Here is a 27290-nt window from a genome sequence, read left to right as displayed (position 1 = left end):
TCTTAAGGTTCAGCTGTCGTCAGCGTGATAGCTGAGGGTATCACACGCAGACGCCGCTGACAATAGCTGACAGCATGGGATATACTTGACTACCAGAACGGAATCAGCTGCTGGAAGCCGTTTCATGCAAGTAATCCGTTTATTTGGAAGAAGATATTTTGGTTTACCGTGACAGAATGTGACAGGTAGGATTAAGGTCCATGAGATGGTTGGTTCATACGTTTCTCCAGAGTAGCTGTACAACAGTGACTCGGTCAAGAGTTGGACAAATATTGCACTTCTTTCTTTCTTACCGAATGACATGTACTAGGATCGAAGCGTTCTCCTCGGACCAGATAGTTCAGACTGGGGGATAACTGTACTGTGAAAATTAGACGTAGGGACTGAATGTAAGTTCAAGAAAGAAAAAGGATACATGCACGATAGATGACACTATTAAAGCCCGTGACGCGAAGCTGTTGCGTATGATTGCAATCTCCAACAACAATTACTTCCTAGCTCTAGAAACACAGATGTTCAGAACATCAAAACGATGATTTTCTGCCATATTTCTGAGAGGCACATCCACTTCCTCAGCTCACCATCGCACACGTTTTTCAACTGACCAAGAGCGCACCGATGACTAGTCGTAAAAACTAACCGAACATGGACAGCCCAAAACTGCTCGATTTAGCTAGGAAAGGCGTTGGAAGCACGTCACTAGGGCCTGCTCGGAATTATTTGATCCAGGAAGTGGTTCGACTGCGGTCAAAAACCGTGGAAGAGACACACGGACGCATGAGAGAGCACGCCAAAAGGGTGCAATATCGAACTGTGACGTGTTCGGTTTTATTTACCCATCACTTTTCTTGGGTATTCGAACTAGTCACCGTGGAAAAAATGGATATTTGACAGCCAATTCCACTGATCAGGTTTTTGACGGCAGCTTCAACTTTATGGCGACGGGAAAACTATCACCTCCAATGCAATGATCACTGTCATCACGACAACGAGGCGGCTCTTAATTGTAGGTCGATGTATCGGACATCTGTATCTCTGGTTTTCCGGTACGTCTAGAACATAGGTTGTCGGCGAGTGTTGTGGTATAGTTACAACGGCGATGGTGGCTGAGTGCCAGTCGACTGCGATGCTAGCTAGCCAGCCGCTAAGGCAGTCTAACACAGTAAATTGTTGCTATTCCCCCGGGTATCAAACTGCTGACCTTCATAATGACGCAAATACCCAAAAGGAAATCCCGGAAGTTATATTCGAAACAGAGAAAACCAGCCTCATTTCCACCCATACTTCCCCGCAGCGTCTTTGCGATTGTTCCTTCCCTGAGCCCAACTATCCTCCAACGCTGACTGGTTACTCTGCGCCATATTGACCATCTGTCTGAGACTGTGCTTGCCCGGCGCAATCGACCGCACTGGGTTGTAAACTTGCTCGCCAGAGGCCCTCAGCGCGTTGTTATGCTCATACTCCTGCTCCATGTTGAAGTTTACGATCTTGGCGCCTTCTGGAATCTCAAAAGCGTCTCTATTCTTGCCTCCACGCTGTCGCCCAAAAAGCTCTCTGCGTGCTGTCTTGTTCAAAGCAAGATCATCAGCTATGGAGCTGAGGGACTGCTGGTGGCTCGCATTACTAGGTGCAGAGTTATAGGTGGAGGTGGTAGGAGCGGTGTAAGAATCGTAGTCGCCTGTTACGTCGTTGTCATGATATTCGTAGTTGGTCGAAGGATCTGGGGCCGTGAAAAGGGGCTCGTAGGCACCAGTGGCTGATGTTGTTGCTGTGGTTGTTGTTATTGGGGTGGCTTCCTCCTCCTCCATGGAGAAAAGCGAGACCTGCTTCCTTTTCGGAGCTGCTGGTTGCGCTGCTACCACTGTGACTTGTGCCGATGGGGCTGGCGCCGTTGTTGTTGCCGCCTTGTCCCCGACACTCTGGGTAGCTGGTGTTTTGGGTGTCACAGCAGCCTTCTTCTTCTGAGGCTTCCTTGCTACGGAAAGTGGCTTGAACGTGAGTGGCTTTCCAACCAATTTGACTTCTTCCTCGGGTTTCTGTCCTTCTGGTATTGATGGCCCTGCCGGAGTCTTCTTTGGTGCAGGAAGGTTGAGTCCAGAGGAAAACCCGGACCCTGACGTCGGTTCTGATTCTCCAAAGCCATCGCCCTCATTCCCATTGCCAGTCCTGGAAAAAGCAGGTTCTGCGCCAGTTCTAAGGTTTACGATCGGCTTGGGCTTGTTGCTGTTGTCGCCCGCTGGCACTGATCTAGAAGCAGTGTTGGCGATGGGCGCCGTCTTCTTGGGTGCTGGTAAAAAAGACCCGAAACTGCTGAACCGACTGGATCCTCCTCCAACTGTCTTGGCCCGCTTTGCTGGTGGTTCATCTTCTGTCGGTTTTGACTCGGAATCTGTGCCTGCGCTGCCTAGGTTGACAATGATTTTGCCTGAGCCAGAGCCGGAGCGGTCGATGAGCTTTTGGAACGGTTTCTTCGTCGTCGAGGGTGCCACGGCGGGTGCAGGTGTGGGCGCTACTGGCTGCTGAACGGGTTCGGAATCCGAGTCCGAGTCGGAACCATAGTCTACCAAGCCCATCTTGATCAATTTCGGTGTGGTTTCAATTGCTGGGAATCTGACAGTTGATGGTGTTGGGAGACGAAAATACGACGCGACGTCAACTTTCATGGCGTTCAGTTGTCCACTGGGGCGGTCTTGGCAGCAACGTCCAGGGGGCGTCATAAGTCTGGGTCCGGCCCGTTCCCCAGCATTGTAAGGAAAGGGAACCCCACCAACAATTTGCACCAACGGCAATTGCCCCTGTGCCACGACAGCTGATAAGATAAGGGAGCGCTTCCCTTCCCTTGTGAAACGCCCGGGCGGGTGCTGATCCCCTCCCCGAATGCAGTGGCCCCAGGGACTCCCTACACTACCTAGAACATCATCACCCTCGCTAGAACACTTCACCTTGCGACACATCATCATTCTCCAACCGAACACCGCATACAAATTTGTCACACGACACAAGGCTTAAGACACACGGAAAGCAACCAGGACCACGAGAGTCGCACGAATCCCTTACCTCGAAACAAGCGCAGCGACAACGACTTCCCCCACACAACAGCCTCTACTTTACGAGTTAGACTCACGGCCGCTACCTTTGCGAAACCAAACGTCGTCGCCAATCAATTTCCACACCCACATCTGCTATAACAACTGGTCCCCAAGAGCTCGAAAGACACCACCCTGCCATCGCATTGCAGGTGAATGGTGGACGGAGCCCGGTTGCGACACCGTTACGGCGCCTCTTGATATAGCCTGCTTGCCGGTGACTGCGATTGGACCCTCGATTACTCCCATCTCTTCTTGGCCTCGGTGATCCTTTTACATGTCCCGACATCAGCCATGTCCGTGATACAGGTGGAAGAGTATGTGTGCTGGGTTGTCCCATGACCGGTGTGGAAAGGCCTCGCCATGTTCGTCCAATCGTGCTGATCCGCTTTCTGCAGTCTGGTTTCCTACCAGCTCCGTACGGGCTATCTGAATGAGGTTGCCGACGGCGTAGGAGAACGGTTATTTACACTGAATGAAGGCTTCCTCAACTCTGCGCCCTTCAAGTCCACCGGTTGGCGCCCGAATCCCGCCCTCATCAAACGAACCCACTCTCCTCCTATACCCACCGCGATCGCATCCGAATACTTTCAGGCCCCACGAGTAGCTGCGTTGCCGCTTGAAGATGAAGGAGAGGAGGAGAACGTATTTCCGGGCGGGGGCATTGCTCTGGGTCCCAGTGTAGCAGCAAAGCGCCGTAGGAGGAGAGAACAAATGGAGGATGAAGACGACAGCAGTGACCTAAGCGACGAGAGCGACGAGGAGCCCGACCACCGAGCTGCTCCCCAAATCAAGTTTGCAAAGATGCCCTTGCGCACTCGATCTGGCTCTTCGCCGATTCAATCGTCCAACCTGCGCCAGGCAACAACCATGTCACCACCAAAACCGGCAGTCAGAAGAGGCTCTCAGTCCGCCCTGGAGACGGTAAAGGAGAGAGCAAGGAGCGATACTGTAACAAGTAGCGAGGTATCATCAGACCACGAGTTTGATGCTTCTGGGTTCCACCGGGCGAGAGAGGCTGCCCAAGCTGCGGCAGCCCGCGCAGCTAAGCTATCGGCCAAGCTGAACACAGATCCTTCCATGGGCATCAAGCGGGAAGCCAGCGATTTGCTCGAGGACGAAGAGGACGACGATGACTCGGACGCTTCGGACATATCCGAAGCCTTTGTCGAAAGTATTGACTCAGCATCCATCCTCGATGCCATCAAGAACCCCATGAACGCATCGCCTCAGCATCAAGTGGTTGGTACACCTCCACGAGAGTACACGAGGAGGTCAACCATGATACGCAAGTCAGTCATGCCACCTCCATCATCGCTGCTGGTAGGAAAGCTTCCACCTCCACGGCCCCTGAGCACGATCCGACCGATCAGCGTGGTTCAACCCAAGAGCTTGCTCTCCGCGGCGCTGAAGGCCAAGAAGACAAAACCGGCGCTTCCATTCGACCGCTTCGCATCTCTTTCAGGACAGGGTGACCCGAACCCGATCATGCTTAGGATTTACGCCCCTTTCTCTAAGACTCCCTCCAAGCCTTTCGAGGTACTCATTCGCCGAACCGTCCACGAGGGCGAAAGCATGGATAGGCCCGTGACGGTTGCGGATCTGATCGGCCTCAGTTTATGGCGCTATAACGAAGAGAAGCTAGAACCTTCACTCCCTAGCGACAAGCTCAACGTCAATTGGTGGACACTCCGCATGGTGGAAGAAGACGGCGAAGTGGACGACGACTTCCCGCCCTTGGAGCGGAAGAAGCAGCTCATCTCCTTCACTACAGCTAACAACAAAGCCGGACGGTCACGCTCCAACTCCAAAGTCTACGACATCTTCGCCCTCTCCAAGGCATCCGAAGACGAATTCGAAGAGAACCAAAAACTCACGCCGCAATTCGAGCAGGAACAAGCCGGCGGGAGCCTCGAGGAGGAGGAGGAAGAAGACAAGGATCTAACACCGCGCGGCACTCCCCGACCAGACAACTCCCTCCTCCCTGCCGCCGAGCCCCGAGGTAACCCGCTGCTCAACACCACCTACCGCCCCGGCGTAACCATGTACGCCGACATGCCGCAACCCACCCAGCCGACGCAGAGCACCTCGCGCGGCGAGAAGCGTCTTCTGCGCATCCACATACACTCCTCCGACGTGCCGGCCGGGCAAATGATTACGCTAGACGTGACCACGGAAACCTGGCTCGCCGACGTGCTCGACACGGCCTGTCGCAAGCGCCAACTAGACAAAGCCAACCACGTGCTCAAGTTGCCACAATCCGGCATCGTCGTCCCCCTCGACCGCACCGTCGGCTCGCTAAACAACGTAACGGAACTCGACCTGCACCGACGACGCTTCGCCACCGACGGTCCCCTGACCATGACCGGCTCCCCCAGCAGCTCTTCTCCTCGCCCACCCTTATTTGCAGATAACTCATCCACCTGGACAACAAAATCCAAAAAGAGCAGGGGCATCATGGGCGTGCACCCGCTCGCCAAGGAGATTCTCAAGCAGGACGAGCTGGGCATCGGCGCGACGGCAGTCAAGAAATACACGGTCTGGCGGAAGCAGCCGATGCGGCTGCTGTCCGAAAAGATCTTTGTCATTGACGGCGAGTACATCCACATTATGCCCTCGGCGGGCGGGAAGAACCCAGGGGAGATTGTGGATGGGAAGGCGACGACGGTGCATTTCAGTAATGTGGTGGGGTGCAAGGTCTCGAGAAAGCATCCTAATAACTTTAAGGTACGTTTGTCTATTTTACCCCACGTTTGCATGCACCTTTCTTTCTATGTCTGGTTGATGAGAGGTTTCCCGGGTTGTACATCGCTAACGGTTCGTGTTTCTAAACTAAACAGCTTGTGGTGTACAAAGCTACGGAAAGCAAACGGTATGACTTCCAGACTAGCAGTGCGGAATGTGCAGCGGAAATCGTGAACGAGCTCAAGAAGGGGATCTCGCCTTATCGGGAGGTGTAACCGAGCGCTATCCTGGGTACCTCTGGGGGGGCTCGAGAGGAGGGAGGCCTCTTGAGGGTTTGCGGCTCAACTGTGCCGCTACGGTGCGGGTTAGCTTGCCGGATTGAGGGCCTAGAAGTGTAACTTCATTGCCTACCTCTACTGGCCAAGTCAAGGTTGTTGCTATCTTGGCTCTTCTGTCAAACACATTTTGCTAAGCCTTCCTGGGCTGCTGAGATCTACCAGCTGTACATACATGATGCTTCTCCTGCATGCAAAGCCACGAGCGAGTAGCCACGAGTTTTTGATTAAGTTTTGTTCTGCATCAATCAAAGCGAAGGCAAAAGGCACAAGACAACTGATCATCAACAAAGGTCCGCATTTTCGTGCTTCAGGTGCAGTGGTGTTATCCAATTGCCATTTTGTGATCGACCGTTTATCGGTTTCTTCAAAGCACAGGGCACCCTGATGAACCAAGGATCGAAGACTCCCCACAGACAGAATGAACAGCCACTGTCTGACGAACCACATGTGCCACTCACTTGTTACGCGTTTTCAAAAACAACGGTTCGCCTTTGATCTTATTACACTTTTCAAATGACATGACGCGTTTCAGTGCACCTGCTGACTGTTGGATGGATTGGGGGCTTGGTAGAGCACACACGGCCTTTAGTTCAGCCACACGCGTGGTATTTCCTGCGCCGTTTGTCGGCGGCAAGTAACAAATGAGACCCCCTCGCTGTGAAAGCTTAAGCTTGCGTGGCCTCTTGCGACACCGGTTCACCGTGTAATGATTGCTCTCATGCCGTTCGGACATGTGACGTGCTAACAACTTTTGGTGTCACATTGGACAAGGTTTGTTACTGACAGGCCTGTGTACGTCCGATCATTTGGATTTACCTATAATCATTTTGCCTGCCTGCCTTGCCTGACATGAGAGTGGCACCTGTGATGGTTCTCTTGGAAGCTCGTTCGTGAGACTGTCACGGATATATATACAACATATGTAGAACAGGGACGGCGGTGATATTTGACGAACTGCTCATCAACACATCCGAGTCCACTGTTTGTACTGGGCGTTCATATTGATATCATTCCATAGGTGTGACGGTCGGTGTCGTGAGTATCGTCGAACGGTCTCTCCGTCATAATACCTTCACCATGTGGTTTGCAGATGACGGGCAGCTGACAGCTGCCACCTGGTTCGTTCCCGTCGAACGGACGGACGAGGAGACAAGCATGAACAAAAACGAGTGACACAATTCGACGCCAGAAGCTCGCTCGCTCGCTCGGGTTGAAGCACACGCTTTGCCTCATCCTCTTTCGGCTCGTCTGTTTTCCTGGGCTGCATCAGCCAAGCAAACAAAGGTGACACAGTAAGAAGTGATGTCATCGAATGGATAGAATTCGCGAGAATTGCCAATCCCGGTTGGTCCATTACACTAGCGATACTAGCGTAGTGTACTTGTCGAGTTTGCGCCTAGCGCACATTGCGGGAGCGGGAGCCATTTTGAAGAAAGACGTTGAAGATCAAAAGTTGGAGAAGCTCCCTAGTCTAGTTTGGACGCCCATCACAAAGGAAAGGAAAAGCTGACACAGGCCGTGATCACCCATTTTCCTTGGAGCCGCTCTTCCGAGCAGCGTGACGAACGGTACCAAATCCGAAGCGAGGTGAAATCAATCAATCAATCAATCAGTGTGTACGAGTGGCGAAAAACGACGGCCGAGGTCCCAACAACCGTTCATCGTTCAAGGTTCGAACACATCAGATGGGCCTGGGCATTGACTAGGTTCAGGAACCAGGAAGTCCAAGGGTCTACCAGCGGGTTCATGCTGAACTGCAAGGGGTTGAAACACATGCTTTCCGAGTTTAATTGCTTTTTTTTTTTTTTTTTTTGGCGATTTCCTGCTTTTTCGTTTTCTGAATCCATCTGAAGGTTGAAAGAATGAGCGGTGGAGTTTACAAGTTTGATAAAAGATCCCATGGGAATCTGAAGAACAACAGCCGTGTGATGATGAGAGATAGATAGTAGGAGGCTAGTATGAGAGTTCGATGCCGCAGAAGAGAAAAGAAACGACGGCCATGTTGTGCAACCCAACGCTTACGTTACCGTAACTACTCTCTCCAGGCAAGCAATAAAGGGGAACAGATTGAACACGAGCAGGCAATGGTTGAGATTCTGTGCCAAGAGTAGACCTCGGAGACAATGAAGAAACCTCCCAAAAACAGTCAACAAGAGTGCCTTCACCACCTACGTACAGCCACACCCCAGACCTTCATGCCGTGGAACCCGTGGACCAGATTTCCCGGCTTTTGAGTGGATGGCTGGAGCCGCCTTTCCCCACATTCGATCGGGATGGAGGGCAGACGCGGCTCGACAAGGGAGCGCGGCCAGTGTGGGTGTGAGGGTGGTAACGATGGAGTGTGAATGGTTGGCTGGTCTATTGCAACACTCCACAATTCCTGGTATTTTGGCGCAACTATGACGACGTTCCAGGAAAGCTCATCGCCCAGCAAGGCCAAGCTCCGAGCTGTCGTTCAAGGGATTCCATCGAGATGGCTGACATTGCGGCCCAAGTCTGGCCCATTCCTTGCCGACCATGAAGGATTCATTTCTAGTGCTCTGGAATGGGAAAGTATATCGACATTGGGGTCGAGCATTGACTGCAATCTGCAAAGGGCAGTGAGGAAGTAAGGGCACGTCAAATGTGGTTTCCGTCAAGAATCAGCAGCAGCAGTCTTTGGATGAGATTGACAGCGACCTGAAAGCGTTTGCCCGGAAATTATTTGACGGGGAAACCCCAGGCTCCACCAGACACAGCCAGCCCCGGCAATACCTATCGACCCAGCAACGGGGCGACGACGACGACGAGGCAGCCATCATGATTTCTGTTATTACTAGTGACTTGCACCTCAGCTTTGGGGAGCCACCTATCAGCCATAGATGGATCACCACGCACTATGCAGGTTTGGATTCGCCTTGTACAACACAGCCGATTCGCTCGTCATCCTTTCAAGGCGGGTGGCAGGACACATCCTGGTGGGTAAAAAAAGGGAATGTGCAAGTGAGAGGATGGATTCAGTCAGTCATCCAGGCAGCCAGGGCCGTGAACGCCATCGACAATGGCATTCGATCGATATAAAAGAACTGTGGCTACTATCTGAATAACCACAAGGCCGAAGTAGTCTGACGTTAAGCAAATTTGTACCTCCTCCTCATGAGATCGTCGGCAGGAATACACTCAGTTGTAAGTAATCCGGATCCCAGCCACACCAGGTCTTTGTCAACGTGTTTCGCCGCGTGGTTGGGTGCAAGTGCACACAGTGCGTACCTGCAGTGAGAGTGGGTGGGAAGTGTTGGTACGTACCTACTTACCTATGGACGGCGGATTCACTCGTTCACTCCAGTCGTTGCCCGCTTGGAACAAAAAGAGAAGGAGCTGAGAGAGGTAGGTGGTGGGGGAGGTGTGACGGGCCGGCTCCCAGGATCCAGGTCCTTGTTCACAGGTCAGGTCGGGTTCAGTTTGTTTGCCTTGCTCTGCCCTGCCCTGCCCTGCCCTGCCTGCTTCTACATCTGCCACTGCTCTGCTGAGCCTGCCTCGCACTCGCCCTTGCCCCTCATCCATGCTTGGCCTGCGCCTCTCTGATATAAGTATTTGTCCCTTCTTCTCTTTCCGCTTCTCTCTTACGATCCAACAACTCAAGATACCCATTTCACATTTTCTTGCGCCGCAATCCCCAAGAGCATCACTGGCCTAATACCATCGAACAACAAAAATCACAAAGACTAAACAAACAACCATCAAAATGAAGTTCTCCGCTGTCCTCGTTGCCCTCGCCCCTCTGGCTCTTGTACGTTCCTCTCGATCTACATACCTGTGATGCCATCCACAGCTGCTAACCACCGAAAAAAAAACAGGCCCAGAACTCCATTCCCCAATCGGCTTCCTCTGCTGTCGCCTCCCTGTCTAGCAGCATCACCTCTGCTCTCGCTTCGCAGAGCTCTGCCGCTGCCTCCATTTCCTCCTCGGTCAGCTCCAAGGTCAACAGCATCTCGACTAGCGCCGACTCTGCTGTTGCTTCCGTAACCAGCGAGGCTGGCGACTCTATTGCGTCTCTCAACTCTCAGCTCGCCACCGCCACTGGTTCTGACAGGGCTTCCATCACGTCTGCCCTTGCCTCGCTCGCCAGCGATGCCAGCTCTGCTGTCAACTCCATTACCAGCGAGGCCGCCTCTGCTGCTAGCTCTGTTACCAGCAACCCTGCTGCCCCCATGAAGACTGGTGCCGTCGCCATGGGTGCGCTCTTCGGTGGTGCTGCCGTCCTTGCCCAGCTCTAAGTTCACTCCTGACTCAGGAATGAGTGTGGAGTTGGTTTAAAACATCATCCACGGAACTTGGCCATGTTCTTACGAATACCAAAGTCTACCATTGATGCACGATTATGTTTCGACATTCACGAGTTCCGAGGTTACTTGTACAACAAGTACACACGACAAATTTGAAAAGTGCCCTCTGCAAGGGACTCTCTTACACATGCTCTTTGTTTCAAAAGATTCCCTGCCCAGAATGGGTGTTTCGACGCTTTGCTACGGTTTGATGTCGAGATGACGATAATAGGATTATGGATGGGATTTTCCATTTGTTGGCTTGGAGAAAGTAAAGGAGTTAATCTGACCGGGCTTAATACAATCTTCACACCAACCTCACAGTTTCCCATGACCTTGTGTGATTTTCTCTTCCCCTCATACGAACAGACGACTACACATTTGACCTAAAAACACGGCCAACGGTGAGTGCTCATGAGGCTACCATCGGTTGCCCAAGCCACTCGTATCCAAAGGTCGGATGAAGCGCTGGCTGGGTCGCTTACCGATAGAACCAACAGTGTCATAAACACCTGGCGGAGCTAAAGCCAAACACAGCCCTTGCTTGCATGATAGCACCAGATTAACATCATGCAAGAGTCAAAAGATCCGCTGAGACATTAACTATCGAGATGTACCTCTCCCGCTATCTTTGGTGGAGGTAGACTTGGTCGCGTTACTGCGTCTGTTGCATGTGCTACTCTACCCAGCGGTTGGTGGACGGGACCTGTCCGATGCAGCCCATCGGCGATGTAGGATGCCCTTCGCATCCTCTCGCAACTGCACACCGACTGCATTTGTTACCTTCGGACGCGGCGCTAACATGAAGCCACGCCGACAACAGCCCTGAGTATCTATGTTGTTCGCTTGGATTGATTTTACATGAGCACTCGTGACCGTTGTTTCATCCTTCTTCTTCCTTTTTCGGTTGGCTCGTGAAGTTCGGATTCTCTGAGCATGCATAGTATCAGGTCGGGTGTTGGCGGGCTCGCGGTTGTAATGTTGTTTGGCGTGCCGAAACCCAGGCTCGCCTGACCACCAAACCTGCGAATGTGTGGTCCTTGGATTGGTGTCGATAGGAGGGAAAGGATGAACAGATTCCCCCAGTGCCAACCTCAGAACAGAATATTTTCAAAGAACACCCTCATGTAGTACAAGATGCTTTCGGGAGCTGATTCCTCTCCTTTTTGATGCAGTTTTGCATACATTCTAATGACAAATGAGCGAGTGTCCAGAGGGTGTTCCAACGGGCGGAAGTCTAAAACCCGACCTTTTCTTTTTTTCATGCAGAAAGCACATGCCTATCTGTCTGCAGACTTTCACACCCGACAAAAGTGTCAAGACCAGCGCATATACATCTGCATAACGGAAGCGTGCGAAGTGCGTACACACATTTCCTTAATGCTGCAAGGCAGGCTGTGTAATAAGGGGCTGTGGCTGCGGTTGCGAGAGCTGGTCTCATGGTTTGAGATTCAGTATCGTGGACATGATCACAATGAGATTGAGGAGTGTCTGTCTGAGCTCTGAGTCCGTCGTGAAGCTATTGGGCAGCAAGAATACTGTACAACTACAAGAAAGACAGCTTGGTAAGAATTCAAACTTACTCGAAAGTACAAAGGTGGGAGGTAAAGGAAATTGCTATCACCAAGCCATGTTTGTGGCTTTCCATGGGCCCAGAGGAAGAGACAAAGCAGAACTGAACAAAAACAAATAATCTCCAAGAGAGAAGAATGTTGAAAGACAGAATTGTGAGTTGCGAATCTCTGGACTTGCGAGATGACACCATCGGATTCTTGATGCAATTCTACGAGTCAAGGGCCACTTGACCTTCGTCACCTGAGATGATACAGATGATACCGGCGTTGTATTTTTTTTTTTTTTTTTTTTTTTTTAATTTTGCTTTGCTGGGCATTGTTGACATTGCAGAACTGCTTGCTTGCTTGCTTGCTTCACAGGAGTTGGTTGTCGTGGGTGTTGGGAGAGAACCTTAGTTCGGAATTCACTCTCCCTTCCAGAGATGACGACCTGCAAAAACAAGTCTGAGGTTTTCCAAGCCTCCCGTCATAATCCATTCTAGTACTATGCTTTCATCATCATCACTCCCCGCACGGCTGTGTCTTTGTCGCTGAGGATGTCAAAGATGTCGAGAAAAGTGCCGTCGTCGGGAACCAAGCGGGTTGTCTACCTATGTTTGACTTGTGACTTTTGCCTGTCATTGGAACGTGCGCGCTTCGTGGAATTGTTTTTTTAACCGTTTATTCCATCCGGAGGTTTGGGGAGATGGGGTGAACGAGGTTAGTCATACATGAAACTGTGCGGCTGGGCCTGGCATTGGTGTCTAGTCATAAGTTACCGTCGGGTTACATTACCGGGCAAGGGAGCAAGTAAAGTGTAAAGAGGAGGAACGGACTAGGTGCTTGCCAAATGGTAGACATGATGGTCTTTTGTCGGTCGAATCAAATTTCGTGATAGTATGTTTTTTTTTTTTTTTTTTTTTTATTCTCTTGAAGAAAGGCTACCGTAGTGAGGAAGCTATGGACGTTGAGAGCAAGGGGAGTTGGTTGGGGATGTCGTAATGGTTACAAACTGAAGGGATTCTGAAGCATTGAAACAGCATCACTTACAGGTTATTCCATAATCTGGTATACCTTTGTCATACCACTTGAAGCCAACCTAGTTCAAAAAACACTTTCAGCTCACAATCAACATGATCAAAACAAGCCATCTCTATGGTCATTTAGATTTAGAAACAAAAAGTTGATATTCATAATTTGGTATCAAAGAACGAGAGTAAGAATCCAAAGAGTCATAAGCCATCCATCCCCAGTGAACCACACCTCTCCCCTCTTCGCTATCCCATCGCATAATCGAACCACTCAAAAAGGTAACTAAAACTCCAAACCCACATGGTCCAAGAAAATTCACCAAGCCTCAACCCCCGCCCTCCTCGCCAACCCACCCACACCTTTCGCGCCCCCAACATCCATTAAGAATCCCCACTCTCCCCTTGTGATCGGGCTAATATCATCATAGCCATTCGGTGTCATCGGACCCAGTCGGTTACCGAGCCGATTATACCGCCCACCACCCGGCGACACTTCCCATCTCTCGTTGTCAGAGTCGGACTCGTCGACATCTGAGCTCGCAAGGTGACTGGAGCTGGAGCTACCGCCATTGTGCAAGATCTCATCTAGTGTGTTACCTGATGAGTGAGGAAGCCAGATGTTGATTCTCGTTGCTGTCAGGGCGGTGCGGGGGGAATCGAGTGGGCGGGCGGTGTGTTCTTCTTCTTCTGATGGGGACGAGGAAGAGGATGAGGAGGGGGATTGATTGGTGGGGTTGGAGTTGATGACTGTTGATGGAGAGTCGGAGTCGGATAGGGGGGATTGTTGGCCTTGGACGACGGTGGAAGGGGATGAGGTTTGCGATATCGATTTGGGCGATCTCTCAAGAGGAGAAAGATTGTTGTAGATGAAACCGCCGCGCTTGGGCTTAGTGGGAGGGATGACCACTTCGAGTTCCATCTTGGCGAGCGTGCGTTGGACACGAATGGGAGTGGTCAGTTCGAGGTCGGACTGGCGGGCTGGGCTGGGGGGAGCAAGGTGTCGCGGTGACTTCTTCTTGGATGGTTTTGGCGGCTTGGGGTCAAATGTGGTTTGGAGCTTGAGGCCCGCAAGCATATTTGGTCTGGCTGATCGGCCGGGAGGTGCTGGAGAGAGTCGGGGAGTGTTGCGGTGCAGTTCTTGCATCTCGGTAACAACGCGCTCGACTTCGCGGGTGGGGGTTCTGTCGTCGATGTCATCGTCAACGTTGATGTCGACGGTTGGGATGGGAACAGCCGCTCGTGGTGGCTGGACTTGGCGATGCTGTTGAGCTCCGTTGACATTGACCATCCGCACTTCTCTTCCCACACCGATTTGTCCTACACCAATCTGGACATTGCGGTACCAAGCCTCGATGTCGTCCATCTCCAACTTGCTCTCCAGATCAATCTCGTCCATCATGTCGATTTCGTCTAGATCAATGTCCTCCTCTGCTACCATAACCGCCTTTTCGTCCCCACCATAATAGTAAGGACCAACCCACCTCTCAGAAACCGGGGCCACCGGTAACGGTTTCTCCTTCTTTGTTATTTGCGGCGGCATCTCAATATCCCCCATTAATTCAAACACCCCTTCCACCACTCCCTCCACCCGTTCAACTGTATCATCCACCCACCCCATCTCTCTCACGTCCCGTCCACCTGTATGATCCCTTCTTCCATACGCTCTTCCATACATCCTCCCCACCTCCTCCAGGCTCCGATCACTGACCGGGTCCATAAACCTTGCATACGCGCCCACGAGACAACTCTTCTTGAGTTTCTGGCATCCGTTCCCCAGCACCAACCTTCTCAACTCATCCACGGCATCTTCCAGCCTACGATGCGCAATTGACCTTGACACTGACGGCTTGTGGTTCACCGTCCGGGTGTAGCACTGCAGCGCCGAACGGAAGGTGTACAAGTGGTCAAGCGAAAGGAGGCGGAGACCTGCTGCTCCGGAGGAAGAGGAGGAAGGGCCGAAGAGGACTTCGTTTTGGGCGAGCGAGCGGTGGAGAAGCTCGGGCGCCAGGCCAAGTGTCGAGGCAGGGATGGGTGGTGGGAGGGAGGAGGGGGAGATGTTGAATTTCTTGGCGGCTTTTTCGAGAGTGGAGGAGAGGAGCTTGTCTTCTTTTTCCCTGAGCGGGATAGCGTGGACGAGGCGAATGCCAAATTCTGAGGATGTGGGTGAGGGGATTTGCAGGAGGGCGGGGCCGAAGCCGCGGGTGGCGTGGAGACCGGCGCTGGGGAGGCAGGTGGTGTTGATGTTGTTGTCACCGGCGGCCATGGAGGAGGTGATGGATGCAGGCGTTAAGGGCACCGAGGGCGCTTGGGCGGCGCCCGGGCTGAGTGGCCATCGTGCTTGTCCTACCCGGCCGCGGTGATTGGTGAAGACGGAATCGACTGTTGATGCTGTCGAGGCTGAAGTGAGGGAGGCTTCTGAAAATGTGGGCGAGGTGGCTCCGTAGCGGTAGTCCGTGTTGATGTTGATTACCCTCTCCTTGATCGGACCGGTGTCCCCACGAACAAATTGCTTGAATGCGTGAGCAAAGGTGGGCTTGGCTGGGGTACTGGCCACCGAGTTGGAAGTCGAGGAGGAAGGGGTGCTGCCGCATGAGAAGGACTGAGCGGACGGGGATCCGAGTGGAGAGGTCGGAAGCTGGTAGTCCTTGCGGATGACCAGTAGAGTGAATTTTGCTCCTTTCCTCTGGAGTCTTTTGGAAGCATACTCAAGAGCCGAGGTGAGGTTGCCAGGGAGGTGATCACCGCCCTCGGCGAGAGAGGGACCAGCGCCTAGAGGAGGTGAGATGCGGGTCTTGAGTGGGAGTAAAGACATTGTTATCTTGTTTTCGGTTTCAACAGGGTGTAATGAAACTTGGCGGAGAATGACTGAATGATGACAGACGACTGGTAACGAGTGGTGTCAAGGTCCCGCCTGTCGTTGGGAATAGTAGTGTCGCCGTCGCCCGTAAGCTCGAAGGTGAAAAAATAATAATAAAAAGACCGAAAAGTCAACACGAAAGCAAGGGTGTGACAAGGAAATAGAGAGTGATGATTGGCTCAACCAGATGTTCCCTCACATTCATAAGATGTTGATTTCCTATCACCAATCCCGTTGCTTCATGATATTGGAATGGAACTGAAGAGGGATAAAAGAGAACTGGAGACTTGATGAAACAAGAGGGACCCATCAAGTTTTAACATCTGAACAATTCCCAGTCTAGCCCAAGATGAAACCACCCAAGGGACCCGAAGGATTGGGTTGAGGGGGTAAAATTCTGAAACGAGCTTGAAGAAAGTGGGATAAAAAAAGAGCTCGGGACTGGTTGTTGGGCGGGTATGCAGCGGTGTTTTCTGCGGTGATGAGCTAGAAGAAGGATGCTTGAACACATGCAGACAGGGGGAGGGGTGAATGGGATAAATTACCCTCCTTTGGGCGTCAACGAGCAACCTCGTTTCACCTTTCTCACATCCAGAAGAAAGTGACCGAAGTCAATAATTTGCCCAGAACACGTCCAAGAAATTACCTGGGAGCCTGCCACGCTTGAATATTGTCCGTGGATGGCCCATTTTCCCACCGCTACGGTGACATTTGCACCCGCAGAAATGCAAGCGAGCAGAAAAAGACAAGCCAATGGGCGTGGTGGGCGTCGATGGCGTTCTGCGGTGGTGGTGGTGGTGGCGGTGGTGGTTGTGGTGGTTGTTGTGATGGTGGCCTTCGAGCGGAATGCACCCAAGTGGATCACTGGGCTTGTAAACATTCAGCACAGTACAATAAGCGTAAGCTGCGCTTGTGAGGGCCCCTTCTCGCCGTGCTGTGCTCCTCTCTGTTTTCCTTCCACTTTGCTCCAGAACTCTTACAATTAATGTTCGATTAACTTCTTTTCTTCATCACTCGGTGATACCGAGTTTCACATACCCCATTAGTTTTCTTCACGAGGAGACTGTCCCCCATCAAGATCCTCATCCACTCAGCGGATGCTTAAGACGAGAGGAAGCAACGGAACACTCTCTCCTCAACAGCCTAATCCCACCGTACCTGCACAATCTCGTCACTGTGACAACTGCAACGGCGCAACCGCCAGATATCCCACCGAATCCACCAAGGTTGGTTCGACCACTAGTATTCATTAGTCTGGTCAGGGGGGAATCGGCGGCTAAATCCTTGGCGATGACACTACAATCTACACTAATGGTACTCTTGCCATACTGGACGAGGTCCATCCCCAATTGTCCTAAACCCCAGAAGGACCAAATGAAATGGCTAAGTACGTACGGTTTCAATATTCAGTATGGCATGTCGGTTCTTGAAAACTTGCATATTCATAGCAAGATCACGATTTGATTATGGGACGAAACAAATCAACTGGACATAGAAACGCGTGAGGATTTGACCCGAGGTCTCAAGCTTACTCGCACAATCACCGTCCAAGCTGGACTCAAGTCTATTGCAGTATACCTATATGTGGAACTGGTGGTCAGGCCTTTTTTTCTTTATTTTATTTTATTTTCTCTCCCACTCAGTGTGTGCTTGAATGACAATCGTGGCACCAGTTGCCTGAACTGGTTGACATCGACCTGCTTAGCTTTAATGATTCTGATGTTCTCGACGCTCTTGTTACCCCGCGAGTCCGCGTCAATTGGAAGCGCGGAAGAAGTGATCATCGGAAGATCATCCAAGGACCGATGTAGCGGGCACTTGTGCCACTAATTGCAAAGACGAAGAAGAAGAAGAGGGTCTCAAACGTAGGGCTGACAGGGGTCCATACTTTTGCCTAGCATTCATAGTTTATGGTGTTTTGGCCGCTTTCTTCCTCTCTCCCAAAGCGGTGATTTACTCTATATTCATTCCAAAGTTACGCATGCCCGTCCCTGTAAGCGTGCACAGCATGGCTTTCTTTTCCCCCGTATCATGCAGTTAACCATTTCCATCTACATCTACTTGCCCGCCTATCCACCTGCCTGCCTGTCTGCCTGGCTGGCCTCCATCCTATCGACCAGGCCTGTCACTTTCACAATGCTTTCATAGCCGCGATCCATGGTGAGAATCATGCCAGTGAACTCGGCGATTTGACAACGATCAGCAAACAAGGTGACCATGAAAGTCTAAGTGTATGCGTAGAGCTATGTTAACCCCTAGAGTCTGCAATACTCTAAAAGGCCAAGATTTGATACCGAGCCAAAGAAATTAGAATGACAATTTGCCCTAACCGTTTATGCCCAAGACGCCATCGCTTTCCCTACCAGACCAAATATCCGCGTTGATTGTCCGTAAGTACCATCCCATGCAGAGAAAAGAAATCAAGGGCGACGTAAAACATGCTGAGTCTCCCACCTTTTCGCTTTTTGACCTTTCCATTGTTTCTCTATACCTTTCACACAATGAACGCCTCTGCCTTGTCGTCTTGAAAATCCCATAGGTCTCCATGAAAGCTCCTCGCTCATCTATCCCTCCATGTCTCACAAGCCAAACACATCAACGATGCCGCTGTTGTCGGCTCCGACGCCTACGACGCTACTGCAGGTCGCCTTCGTTGACCTCCTCCGTTGACATCTTGATATCTCCCAGTTCATCAAACTGTTCAGAGTTAACTGAGGAGTTCTCCCACTCTGTATTGATCAAAAACATAATGTTAGGCGAGAGTGTCGCTCGATGCGATACTGGAGGAGTCGTCAAGCAACATACCGGACCCATCTTCTTCCACCTCGTCTACCTTCAACGCATGCAATCGTTGGCCGATATCTGCGCTATTGTGTCAGTAATATGCTGCTATCCGTCTTTGAGAAAAACGCAACTTACTATGAACAAGCCTTCTGAACACTCTGGCTTCTGCATCCTCTTCAGGGCCCGGAGGAGGGAAGTACTTGCCGCACAGATCAATCACTCGTTCCAAGCTCATAACAAGTTGCGCGGACACTTCAACGCCCGTGTCTACGAAATTGTCCCTTAGGTACTGCAAGCAACGAATTCCTAATCGCTTCGCGCTCGTCTTCATGCACTCCGCTTTCCTTTCGTCCTGCTCGCTATCACCAAATGAGGGCGATGGTCCGTACTGGAAAAGCTTCTCGTAAATGAAACGCTCAGTTTCTGAACTCGTTCTCGTGTCATAGTGGCCCAACAAACCAGGAGCCCAATCGGGCAGGATGCTGATCACTTGAAGAGCAACAGTTTCATCATCCTGGCTCTCTCGTTTGGAATCGAACAGTGCCCGGTGAAATTCCAAGAACGCTCCGCCATCTGCAGTCTCCACGACACGGCATTGGTTGCAAATATGCTCTATGAGCTTTTCCACCAATAGCCTAGTAGGCGCATGACGGCAAAATATCAGTGACGCATGCAGGAATGGATATATGAGCTGACTTGTATTCTGGCTGCTAATGTTGGCGACAAGAGCGTGGAAAATACCCTCTTCGAGCCATCGGCTTTGCTTGGCCAAGTTGATGATTATCCGGTGAGTCGCCTCGACGTTCTGGTAGATGCTGATGAGTTTTTCGGCAAAAATGTTGGCTTGAGTCTTGTCCCACATCGTTTCCAGGAGGTTGGCTTCCACTTGCGTGTACAGGAAAGGCTGTTCGAGCCATGGATCATTCTGGAACCTTTGATCAGGACGGCCCACGGTAATCCTGACTTGGTTTTCGTCTTCAACTTGCATAGACGCCAGCAAGATATCCAGCAAACCAATGAGCGATCCGTAGTCGGGCAATCGATTTTTAGCCCGGCGCGAAAGATGCAACGCAAGCTTTTGGTACTGTTGACCGATGCGCAAATTGGTATCAGCCATAATGAGCCTCAGAAGAATCTCCAGGAATGGCCTCTTCAAGTACTTCGCCATCTCATGGCGTCCCAACTTGACGAACGCCATCATCAAACCAAACACTTCAGGCCACGACCTCGTGCTCGTGTGGATGTATGCGAAAAGGGTCTCAAAAAGAACCATGACGTGTTCCATGGCTGAATCCGGGGGATCGACGTCATTCGCATCGGGAGATGGCAAACCGTACCGCGATGGTAGTTGCTCCTTAATAACATTGATCGCCGCGATCAGAATCTCGAGTGTCTTCTGGCGGACATCGGCATCCGGATTTCTCTGCAAAAGCATCCGTAGTGGCTCATACGGCCCCGAAGAACACCGAAAGATCGTTATGCTGGAGTGCGGACAATCTCGCGAAAGTTGCAGAATCTCCTCTGTAAGCAAACGGAAGTCTTCCAACTCTTTTAGTTTCGAAGCGACCTGGTCTAGGTGGCCGAGCCCCATCGTCATGGCTTCGCTCTCGATCGCATGGTCTGGAGTGCATCGATGTCCGTTAAGTTGCTTCATCATCTCCAGGGCGCGGCACACATGCCGTGTGTGGTACGGGTCAAACAAGCAGTGTCTTCTCAGCAACGTCATGTTGTCCTCCCTGATCCAGGGTTTCAGGTAAGGCAACATGTCTACCTGGAGCGGGCTGGCTTGCCCAAGTTCGCCAAGCTTTTGTTGCTTCTTTGCAAGAGATGACGACCGTTCATAAAACAGCATGTAGGCGCTATAGGACTTCTCAAAGTGCATGCCGTTGTGGTCGGAGTTTGACCTGTAATCCGTGCCGCCGAAACAGGCGTGTTCCAGTTGACTAGGATCAAAGCTTGAAACAGAGTCATCATTGTATTCAACCCACACCGGATGTTCGCTTCTTGATGGCCGTTCACGGATGTAGGAATAGTAGTGGCCTGACTCGGCCGTTCCAGAGTGTACCAGGACCCCGACAAGCTCAAAGATATCCTCTTGCTGGTCCTCGTCCGGATTCTTCAAGTGCTCCATAGTATAGGGGCGCATATCAATTGTGTCAGGAAAAGAGAAGAAGTCGTTGATCTTGCTCCTCTGCAGCGTACGCAGATTGAAATCGAAACGTTTCAGATGGAAGATAAGGTTGTCGGGGATATCCTTCAGGCAAGCCCTCTTGACAGCATCAACGTGGCGGTTGCATTTCGAACACTTGTACTTGTTCTCGCCCTCCATAATTTCCCCATCCACGTATGCTTGCAAGCTTTCCTGCAAAGTCGTCTTCCCTTTGATGTCACACTGTATGGCAGAGAAAGGCTCCAGCCGTTCAGATACATGGCTGCATTCCTTGGAGGCAACCTGTTGGACTAGCTGTCCGCCGTAAAAGGAGCGGAACCGGCGTCTCTCTGCAGCGTTGGGAAACTGCCCTTCCCATCGGTCAAAAAGAAGGTTGTAAAACTCGTCGACATCCATCTGGTTCGTGACGTCGATCACCGTATCCTCGTACGTTCTGATACTCCCAAGGCAGTCATCTGGGTTGGCGAAGCGACGGATGCTGTTTTGCATAAACGCAAACAGCCTCTGCATCTCAAGGAGTAGCTTCTGAGACCCCGCAACCATGTTCCGTATCGGGCTTTGCAAAATGTACTCACGGAAGTCCGTGTTCATGTAGAGCTGGGTCAACAAAGAGTTGAAGTAACATGTGTTGGATAGATTTTTCAGTCCCACGTAGCCGGCTGACGATCTGAGAACCTTCTCTCGCTCATACGGTAGAGGCACTTCGTACAAGTACGGGTGGTATTCTGGGTCAGGACGCGGTGGAGTCAAGGCCTTCAAGTCCTCGATGAGCCATGAAAACTGTGTTGGGTCTTCGCCGACGAGGACCAGAACGATACTCCAAAGCTTGTCCCTCGTGGAATCGGTAATGATGGGCCTGGAACTCTCTGCCTCTTTCGTTCCCATAGGCGGATAGAGATGCTGCCAGTAGAGTTTGCGGGCGACACCGGCCAATGTGTCTCCAAGATACTGATGTCCACTGACAATCGCCCAGATCAGATCGATCAAGCCGCTAACGGCAACGTCCACTTTGGAGGGTTGTGTAGGGTCCTCGAAGGTCTGATACTCGAGGAGCAATCCGATCCATTCCTGGGAGAGTTTTTGAACGTCAACTAAAGATGACTTGGATTTCACCAGAGTCATCAACATGCTTTGGCACAATTCGAAAAACTCTGTTGGGTTACCGGGGCTACTCATGGCCGACCGCACAAAGCCCGAGATGACAGGCCATAGATATGCGCGGAAGGGATTGTCATCATCAGACAACGTCTCAGAGTCAGCAATGTATGACTCTGGATCCTGGGAAACCCTTCCTAGTTCGGTGGGGGTATCATTATTGAATTTGCCTAGCAACAATTGTTTTGTACTCTGCCTAACGCTTGCGCGTTGGTCATGAAGTAACAGATTCTCGAGCAGCTTCGGGATGCTGTCATGTTCGAAACACGCTTTCATGAATTCTGGACTCATTGAGCAGGCTTCCAAGATGCTGTGGATGCAGACCGGTATGCGATGAACGGTATGTTCAGCTGCGCTGTTGTGGCAAGCGACTAGAATGGTGACCAAGCGATCCAGTAAGGTCCCGTCGACTAGCTCGGTAGCCGAGTGCGGAAGGAGAGGATCTACAAGTGTTAATGTACGTGTCACAATGTGTATCAAAGGGTTGAGACGCTTACCTTGAAGTATCAGGACAAAGCATTCTACCAAGGGGAAGATCCAGTCAAGCTGCATTTCATGACTAGGCCAGTTTCGGGTTAAATCCTGGTCTGATATCGCACCAACCACGATGCGTAAACCTCTGAGCAGGGCTTTGCTGTGTGAGTTGGCCGAGTCTTCGTTACCCGTGATACTCTCATAGCGGTGATTGGGAACGCCATCTTTTCGAGGTATGAGATATTCGCGTAGTGCATATACAGAATACTTCGACTTGAACGGCTGATCGGTGGGGAAGATATCCTGGTGGGTTGTTGAAGGGTCATCGATGAGCTTCAGGATGTTCTCATCGGCCGGCAGTTGGCTAAGGAGATCGTAAATCTGCATCGTGTCAGTTCAAAAGCCACTGTACAGATTATTATGGGGGTAGCATGCCTCTTCAGAAATCTTCTCCATTGTCAAGCACTCATACAACTCCGCAAAATGACGTAAAATAACAACCTCAACAGGTGAGGCTCCGGAGCGTATATTCTCGCCTGGTGATGTCGCATAGTCGTCTGCTTCGCGTTTCACGAGGATCAAGCCGTCGTGAATTCGCAGTTCTTCCAGTGACTTGCACATCAACTCTTCTTGAGGTAGGAGTACACTACCTCGGTAATACATCCGGTAGTTTTCAAACCCCGTGGCCTCACGCAGGCTTCCAAACAGTGATCTCGCCGTGTTGAGCTTGCCAATACTAAGCGGAATTATGTCGGTCTGGGATTCGCCATCAAATGACTGGTACTTGAGCTCAGCTGAGTCTCCCTCAATCTGCTTCGGTGGATCCAAGCTAAGTGCGCGGAGATCAGGTGCGGAAAATTTGGGATTGTCCTTATACTCCAAATGGAAGGCTCTGAGGACGGCAAGCGGGCGAATGCAAAGGCGTTCTTGTTCGCATACCTGCTGTTCTAGGTGCATCGTGTCGTTCATCTTGGACTCCCTGCTGGGGACATCAATGCAAAGACTCCTCAATCTCTTGGCCGCCGAGATCAACTGATCAAGACAACGTTCGGCCAACGCCAAGTGTAGTTGGCGAGCGATGGGGAGGGGAACTGGGCCCTTGGACGAATTTCCCATATAAATCTCCCCTACAAGGAGGTCAATGGCTGGCTTTTCGATGCTACCCTCCGGTACCGAAAGGATAATGCGCCAAAGTTGCTCTATCCCAAAACGACCGATGCTCTCTGTGTCTTCAACGAGGAGACGCGGAGAATGAATGACCGGCAAGATGCCAGTGCGGATGAAGTCAATTGTGCCGAAGGTAAAGAATTCCGGATCAAGCGATGGGAGAAAGTCGGTGAAGCATGTTGACGCAAACTTGGCTTTGGAATTTTCCTGCAGCAATTTCCATCCCGCGGTCCTGTCTTCCTCGCATGCCGCCTCTGGACCAACAAGCAAATTCCAAAGTTTCTGGCTAATGTCCGGGGGAATTTCGGGAGACCCGTCGCTCAGGACCCAGGACAGAAGATCTCTTCGAGGTGCATTAGCATAGCCACTAATGACCGGAGGAAACCCAGCAGCCCGCGCGGTTGGAATCGAGCCTTCAAACTCCTCAACGAGAATTCTGACCAGGTCATGTTGCTTAGCTAGCAGCTTGAGTTCTCTACCCGCGGACGAACGCGTCATTCTGGACAAAATCCATAAGTTTCCCAATGCAAATGGGGTTCTCTCAGAAATATTACGCAAGCACTCTGTGTAAGTTTGCATACGAATCTCCTCAGTTGGACCCTCCCTCAATAACTCCGAGAACTTCTGGATCGCGAAGTGGTGGATTTCAGGGTAAGCAATCTGAGACTGTGACCCAAAGACTGAAGAGTCTCGTACGAGGCGAACGCATAATGAATATGGGATCGGATAGTTGCCTATTCTCTCCAGCTTGTCAGCCAGCTGCTGCAGCACTTGAGCGCAAAAGTCTCTCATGGTCGAGGTGAAAGAGTCCAGAGGCATCGCCTCCAACCTTGTACAGAAGTACAAGAGATCTTTTGGATTGAAAAGCTGTACAATCTTGTTGATCATGTTGACGAGGGCGCTGGATATTCGCGGGTCCTGGGTTGACTGAATAGTCTGGAACATGAGATTGGTGTGGTCAGCGGTATAGGTCCGCGTGACAGCCAGGAAGCCAACGATGTTACTGGACTCTAGCGTAATCTCTGGATGGCATTTGGGTCCCAAGATGTAGGATACGAGGCCAGATTCCATGAGATATTGGGCAATGTGCTGCAGAAAGGCAAGACTGGAGTCGTCTGGGTGATTGTTGTACTTCTTGTAGAAGGTAATCAAGTCGGAGCACATTCCCATCGCGGATCGTATGCGAAGCTGCATCTGGCCGGACATGATCAGAGTGCAAAACATTCGAAACTTCCAGAGATACGCAACAGCATCAGGGAAAAAGCGCGAGCTGAATGGTATCGAGCCTTGGAGTTGATGTTGTATCAGAGGCTTGGGAATGGTACCGTCGGCCGCGAGACAATGATGGTAGATCAATGTCAGTGACGAGAGGTGGCGTAGTGTGGGTTCCCAAAGAAGATGCTTGTGGTCATCACCAGTGATGATGGCCTCCAGCTTCGGTGAGAGAGCTTTGTAGACGAGATAACCTGAGGAAACAATGCTCGTGGTAGGGTCGTGGCTCATGTAGGCTGTGTTCTCTGGCATGGTGGAAACTTTTCGTATGATAGCCCAGTAGAGAAAGCTCACGCACGCCAATTCGTTGATCAATCTGGGGTTTTGCGGCAACAACTCGGACACGAGTTGAGTGAAACGTCCAAGGTGGAAGGCTGTACTGGCAGGGTTGCCGCCATAATTGAGGAAGGCATCCGAAATAGTTGAAGCTTCATTGGCGTAACTCCACCCTTCCTCGTCTAGTTGTTGGTAAAACCCTTCGTAATTGATGAGTGCAGTAAGGACGTGCATGTAATTGATTGAAACGAGTTGCACCTGCCCCCGTTCTTCCACAGTCGCGCATTCCTTGAGGCGGTGAACATCGAGTTCGACGAAGAACGCAGTGAGCCTCGCAAATTGCTGATAAAGGACAAATGGCTCACGTTTGATGGCCTTCATGCTCGAGTACAAATGCCGCCGGTCGTGCCATGCTGAAGCTAATGTAGGAAGCGAATGCCAAAGGGCACTGTATCGCGTGTACCAGCCGGTGGCTGTAGAAACTGGGACATTTCTGATATGATCAAGAAACTCCCCAATCCACAGAGCGACATTTCGGCCAACTTGCTCATCTGTATTAATATTAGCAACCAAAATCTCAGTGGTGTGAGAGAACCGTTCGAGAATAATTACCTAGAAGAGGTGCCAGTTTCTCAACTGTATCGCGATAAGTCTCGTGGTCGTCGTGGAATGGGAAGTCGGGCAACATGTCCGTGACAGGCTCTTCCACGACAAGCTTCGCATCCACAGTAAAGGCGTCTTCAGTCTCCTTCTCCATTGCAACCTCAATCGCAGGGCTACTGGCATCTGAGATTGGGGAGGGAAGAGCATCCTGGATGGCATCATCCCGGGTCATGTCGACCTCGGGCGCCTCCACGCTTGCTTGTATGTTATCGACCGACGGCAATGGTTCTCCGGAAGTCTGCACAGAGACCGAGGTAGGCGAAGAGGGAATGGTATCGAGAGGGCGAGAAGGGGTCCGCACGTTTATGGTGACTCGATTCGGACGTGATACGGAGGAAGGCTCGGGCTGTGTAGCTTTTGGCTCCGGAGTGGCAGAACGAGGGGCATTTGGCGGAGTAGGCGGCTCTGTCCCACTGCTGGTATCCATAGTATCGGGATCTGTCCTGGCTTCAGGTACCGTGTTGGCAGATGAGATGCCGGGAGAATCGTACGAGTGCCTCACGGACGAGGGCGAATCGACGGATCGGCTTCGAGATGGGCCGCTGCGAGAAGTACGCCTGCGCTTGGGTGAGGGCAGATCGGTATCCATGTAAGGATTTGAACCCTTTGTTGAGCTAGGCTCAGATGAGATGGCACGTTCTAGGGACTCATCGGCTGCCGGATCTTGGTCTTGAGCCATCTGTATTATGCAGAGGGGAGCTGCGGGTAGTGATGGTCGGCTCCGATTGCTGGGCTCCGGTCGAGGAACCTCGGCGGTGGCTTCCAAGTATCCTAGTCTTTAGCATGTATGGATGAACTTGAAGTCTCCTTGCTTGGAGATGGGAATGCAACGGGCCAGAGAAGCACGGATGGCTGCCGGAGCGGGCAGCACGAAGCTGAAGAGTGCAGCAACTTCAGGAAGGACGGCCTGGGGCTAGGGAACGCCGGCTGGGAAGTCAGTGAAGATGGATGACGGGTAGAAGTGGAAGTCGATAGCGGACTGCGGTGGAAATAGGCGTAAGGCTGCCTGTCAATGATGTTAAAACACCAATGTGCTTTCACTGCAAGAAGCTTTCGAGGCGGGGCGTGTGATGAAATGAAGAGGCTATGCAAAGCAAAGTATGTTACTTCGTTGTGTGTTGCCGAACCACTGGACGGGTGGTGGGCAAAGGGGGGGGAGGGAGAGAGAGAGAGGACGGCCAGATTGGAAGGCGCGACTCTTTGTTCAAGTTGTAGTACGTGCCGTGGTGCTTGTTGTGGTGCAAAGAAAGCCGAGGGGAAATGCCTGAAATCAGTTGCAAGCACGCTTCAGTTCCGTGCCCTGATTGCGCGTGGTTCGTTGATGTGACTAAACAGATGGCGGGTCAGTGTCTGTCGGGATCGATGTGGATAGATCTCGATAGATGAATCGATGTCAGATGCAAATTGAGAGGTCGAGTCGAGGTAGTTGTGGTAGGTGGGGGAGAAATGGAAGGCAGGTGGAAGCTGTGCTCGAG

The 27290-nt window shown here is 51.5% G+C and overlaps 6 protein-coding genes across 6 annotated transcripts; 3 read left to right on the top strand and 3 right to left on the bottom strand.

Annotated features, from left to right (window-relative positions):
* Positions 1-1268: 1268 nt before the first annotated feature.
* Positions 1269-2573, bottom strand: NEUTE1DRAFT_129820 (uncharacterized protein; the record flags this gene model as incomplete). Its single annotated transcript, XM_009852798.1, has 1 exon — positions 1269-2573. The coding sequence occupies one exon, from the start codon at positions 2571-2573 to the stop codon at positions 1269-1271; it is 1305 nt and encodes a 434-aa protein (XP_009851100.1).
* An 807-nt stretch (positions 2574-3380) lies between these two features.
* On the top strand, positions 3381-6254 carry NEUTE1DRAFT_146496 (uncharacterized protein; the record flags this gene model as incomplete). The annotated part of the gene is made up of 3 exons (XM_009852797.1): positions 3381-3403; positions 3485-5813; positions 5927-6254. The coding sequence occupies 3 exons, from the start codon at positions 3381-3383 to the stop codon at positions 6044-6046; spliced, it is 2472 nt and encodes an 823-aa protein (XP_009851099.1).
* A 2128-nt stretch (positions 6255-8382) lies between these two features.
* Positions 8383-8721, top strand: NEUTE1DRAFT_41140 (uncharacterized protein; the record flags this gene model as incomplete). The annotated part of the gene is made up of 2 exons (XM_009851931.1): positions 8383-8448; positions 8524-8721. 2 exons carry the CDS (start codon positions 8383-8385, stop codon positions 8719-8721), a joined length of 264 nt encoding a protein of 87 aa, XP_009850233.1.
* A 1013-nt stretch (positions 8722-9734) lies between these two features.
* Positions 9735-10726, top strand: NEUTE1DRAFT_146495 (uncharacterized protein; the record flags this gene model as incomplete). Its single annotated transcript, XM_009852796.1, has 2 exons — positions 9735-9878; positions 9946-10726. The coding sequence occupies 2 exons, from the start codon at positions 9834-9836 to the stop codon at positions 10363-10365; spliced, it is 465 nt and encodes a 154-aa protein (XP_009851098.1).
* Positions 10727-13135: 2409 nt separating this feature from the next.
* On the bottom strand, positions 13136-16095 carry NEUTE1DRAFT_129817 (uncharacterized protein; the record flags this gene model as incomplete). Its single annotated transcript, XM_009852795.1, has 1 exon — positions 13136-16095. One exon carries the CDS (start codon positions 15807-15809, stop codon positions 13314-13316), a length of 2496 nt encoding a protein of 831 aa, XP_009851097.1.
* A 2104-nt stretch (positions 16096-18199) lies between these two features.
* On the bottom strand, positions 18200-26494 carry NEUTE1DRAFT_122338 (uncharacterized protein; the record flags this gene model as incomplete). The annotated part of the gene is made up of 6 exons (XM_009852794.1): positions 18200-18583; positions 18660-18716; positions 18774-22406; positions 22461-22818; positions 22873-25352; positions 25765-26494. 6 exons carry the CDS (start codon positions 26492-26494, stop codon positions 18489-18491), a joined length of 7353 nt encoding a protein of 2450 aa, XP_009851096.1.
* Positions 26495-27290: the final 796 nt, after the last annotated feature.

This window comes from Neurospora tetrasperma (assembly GCF_000213175.1).
Source record: "Neurospora tetrasperma FGSC 2508 unplaced genomic scaffold NEUTE1scaffold_3, whole genome shotgun sequence".
Classification (NCBI taxonomy): domain Eukaryota; kingdom Fungi; phylum Ascomycota; class Sordariomycetes; order Sordariales; family Sordariaceae; genus Neurospora; species Neurospora tetrasperma.
The sequence above is the reverse complement of the archived record's forward strand: the minus strand, read 5'-3'. Positions and strand labels throughout refer to the sequence as shown.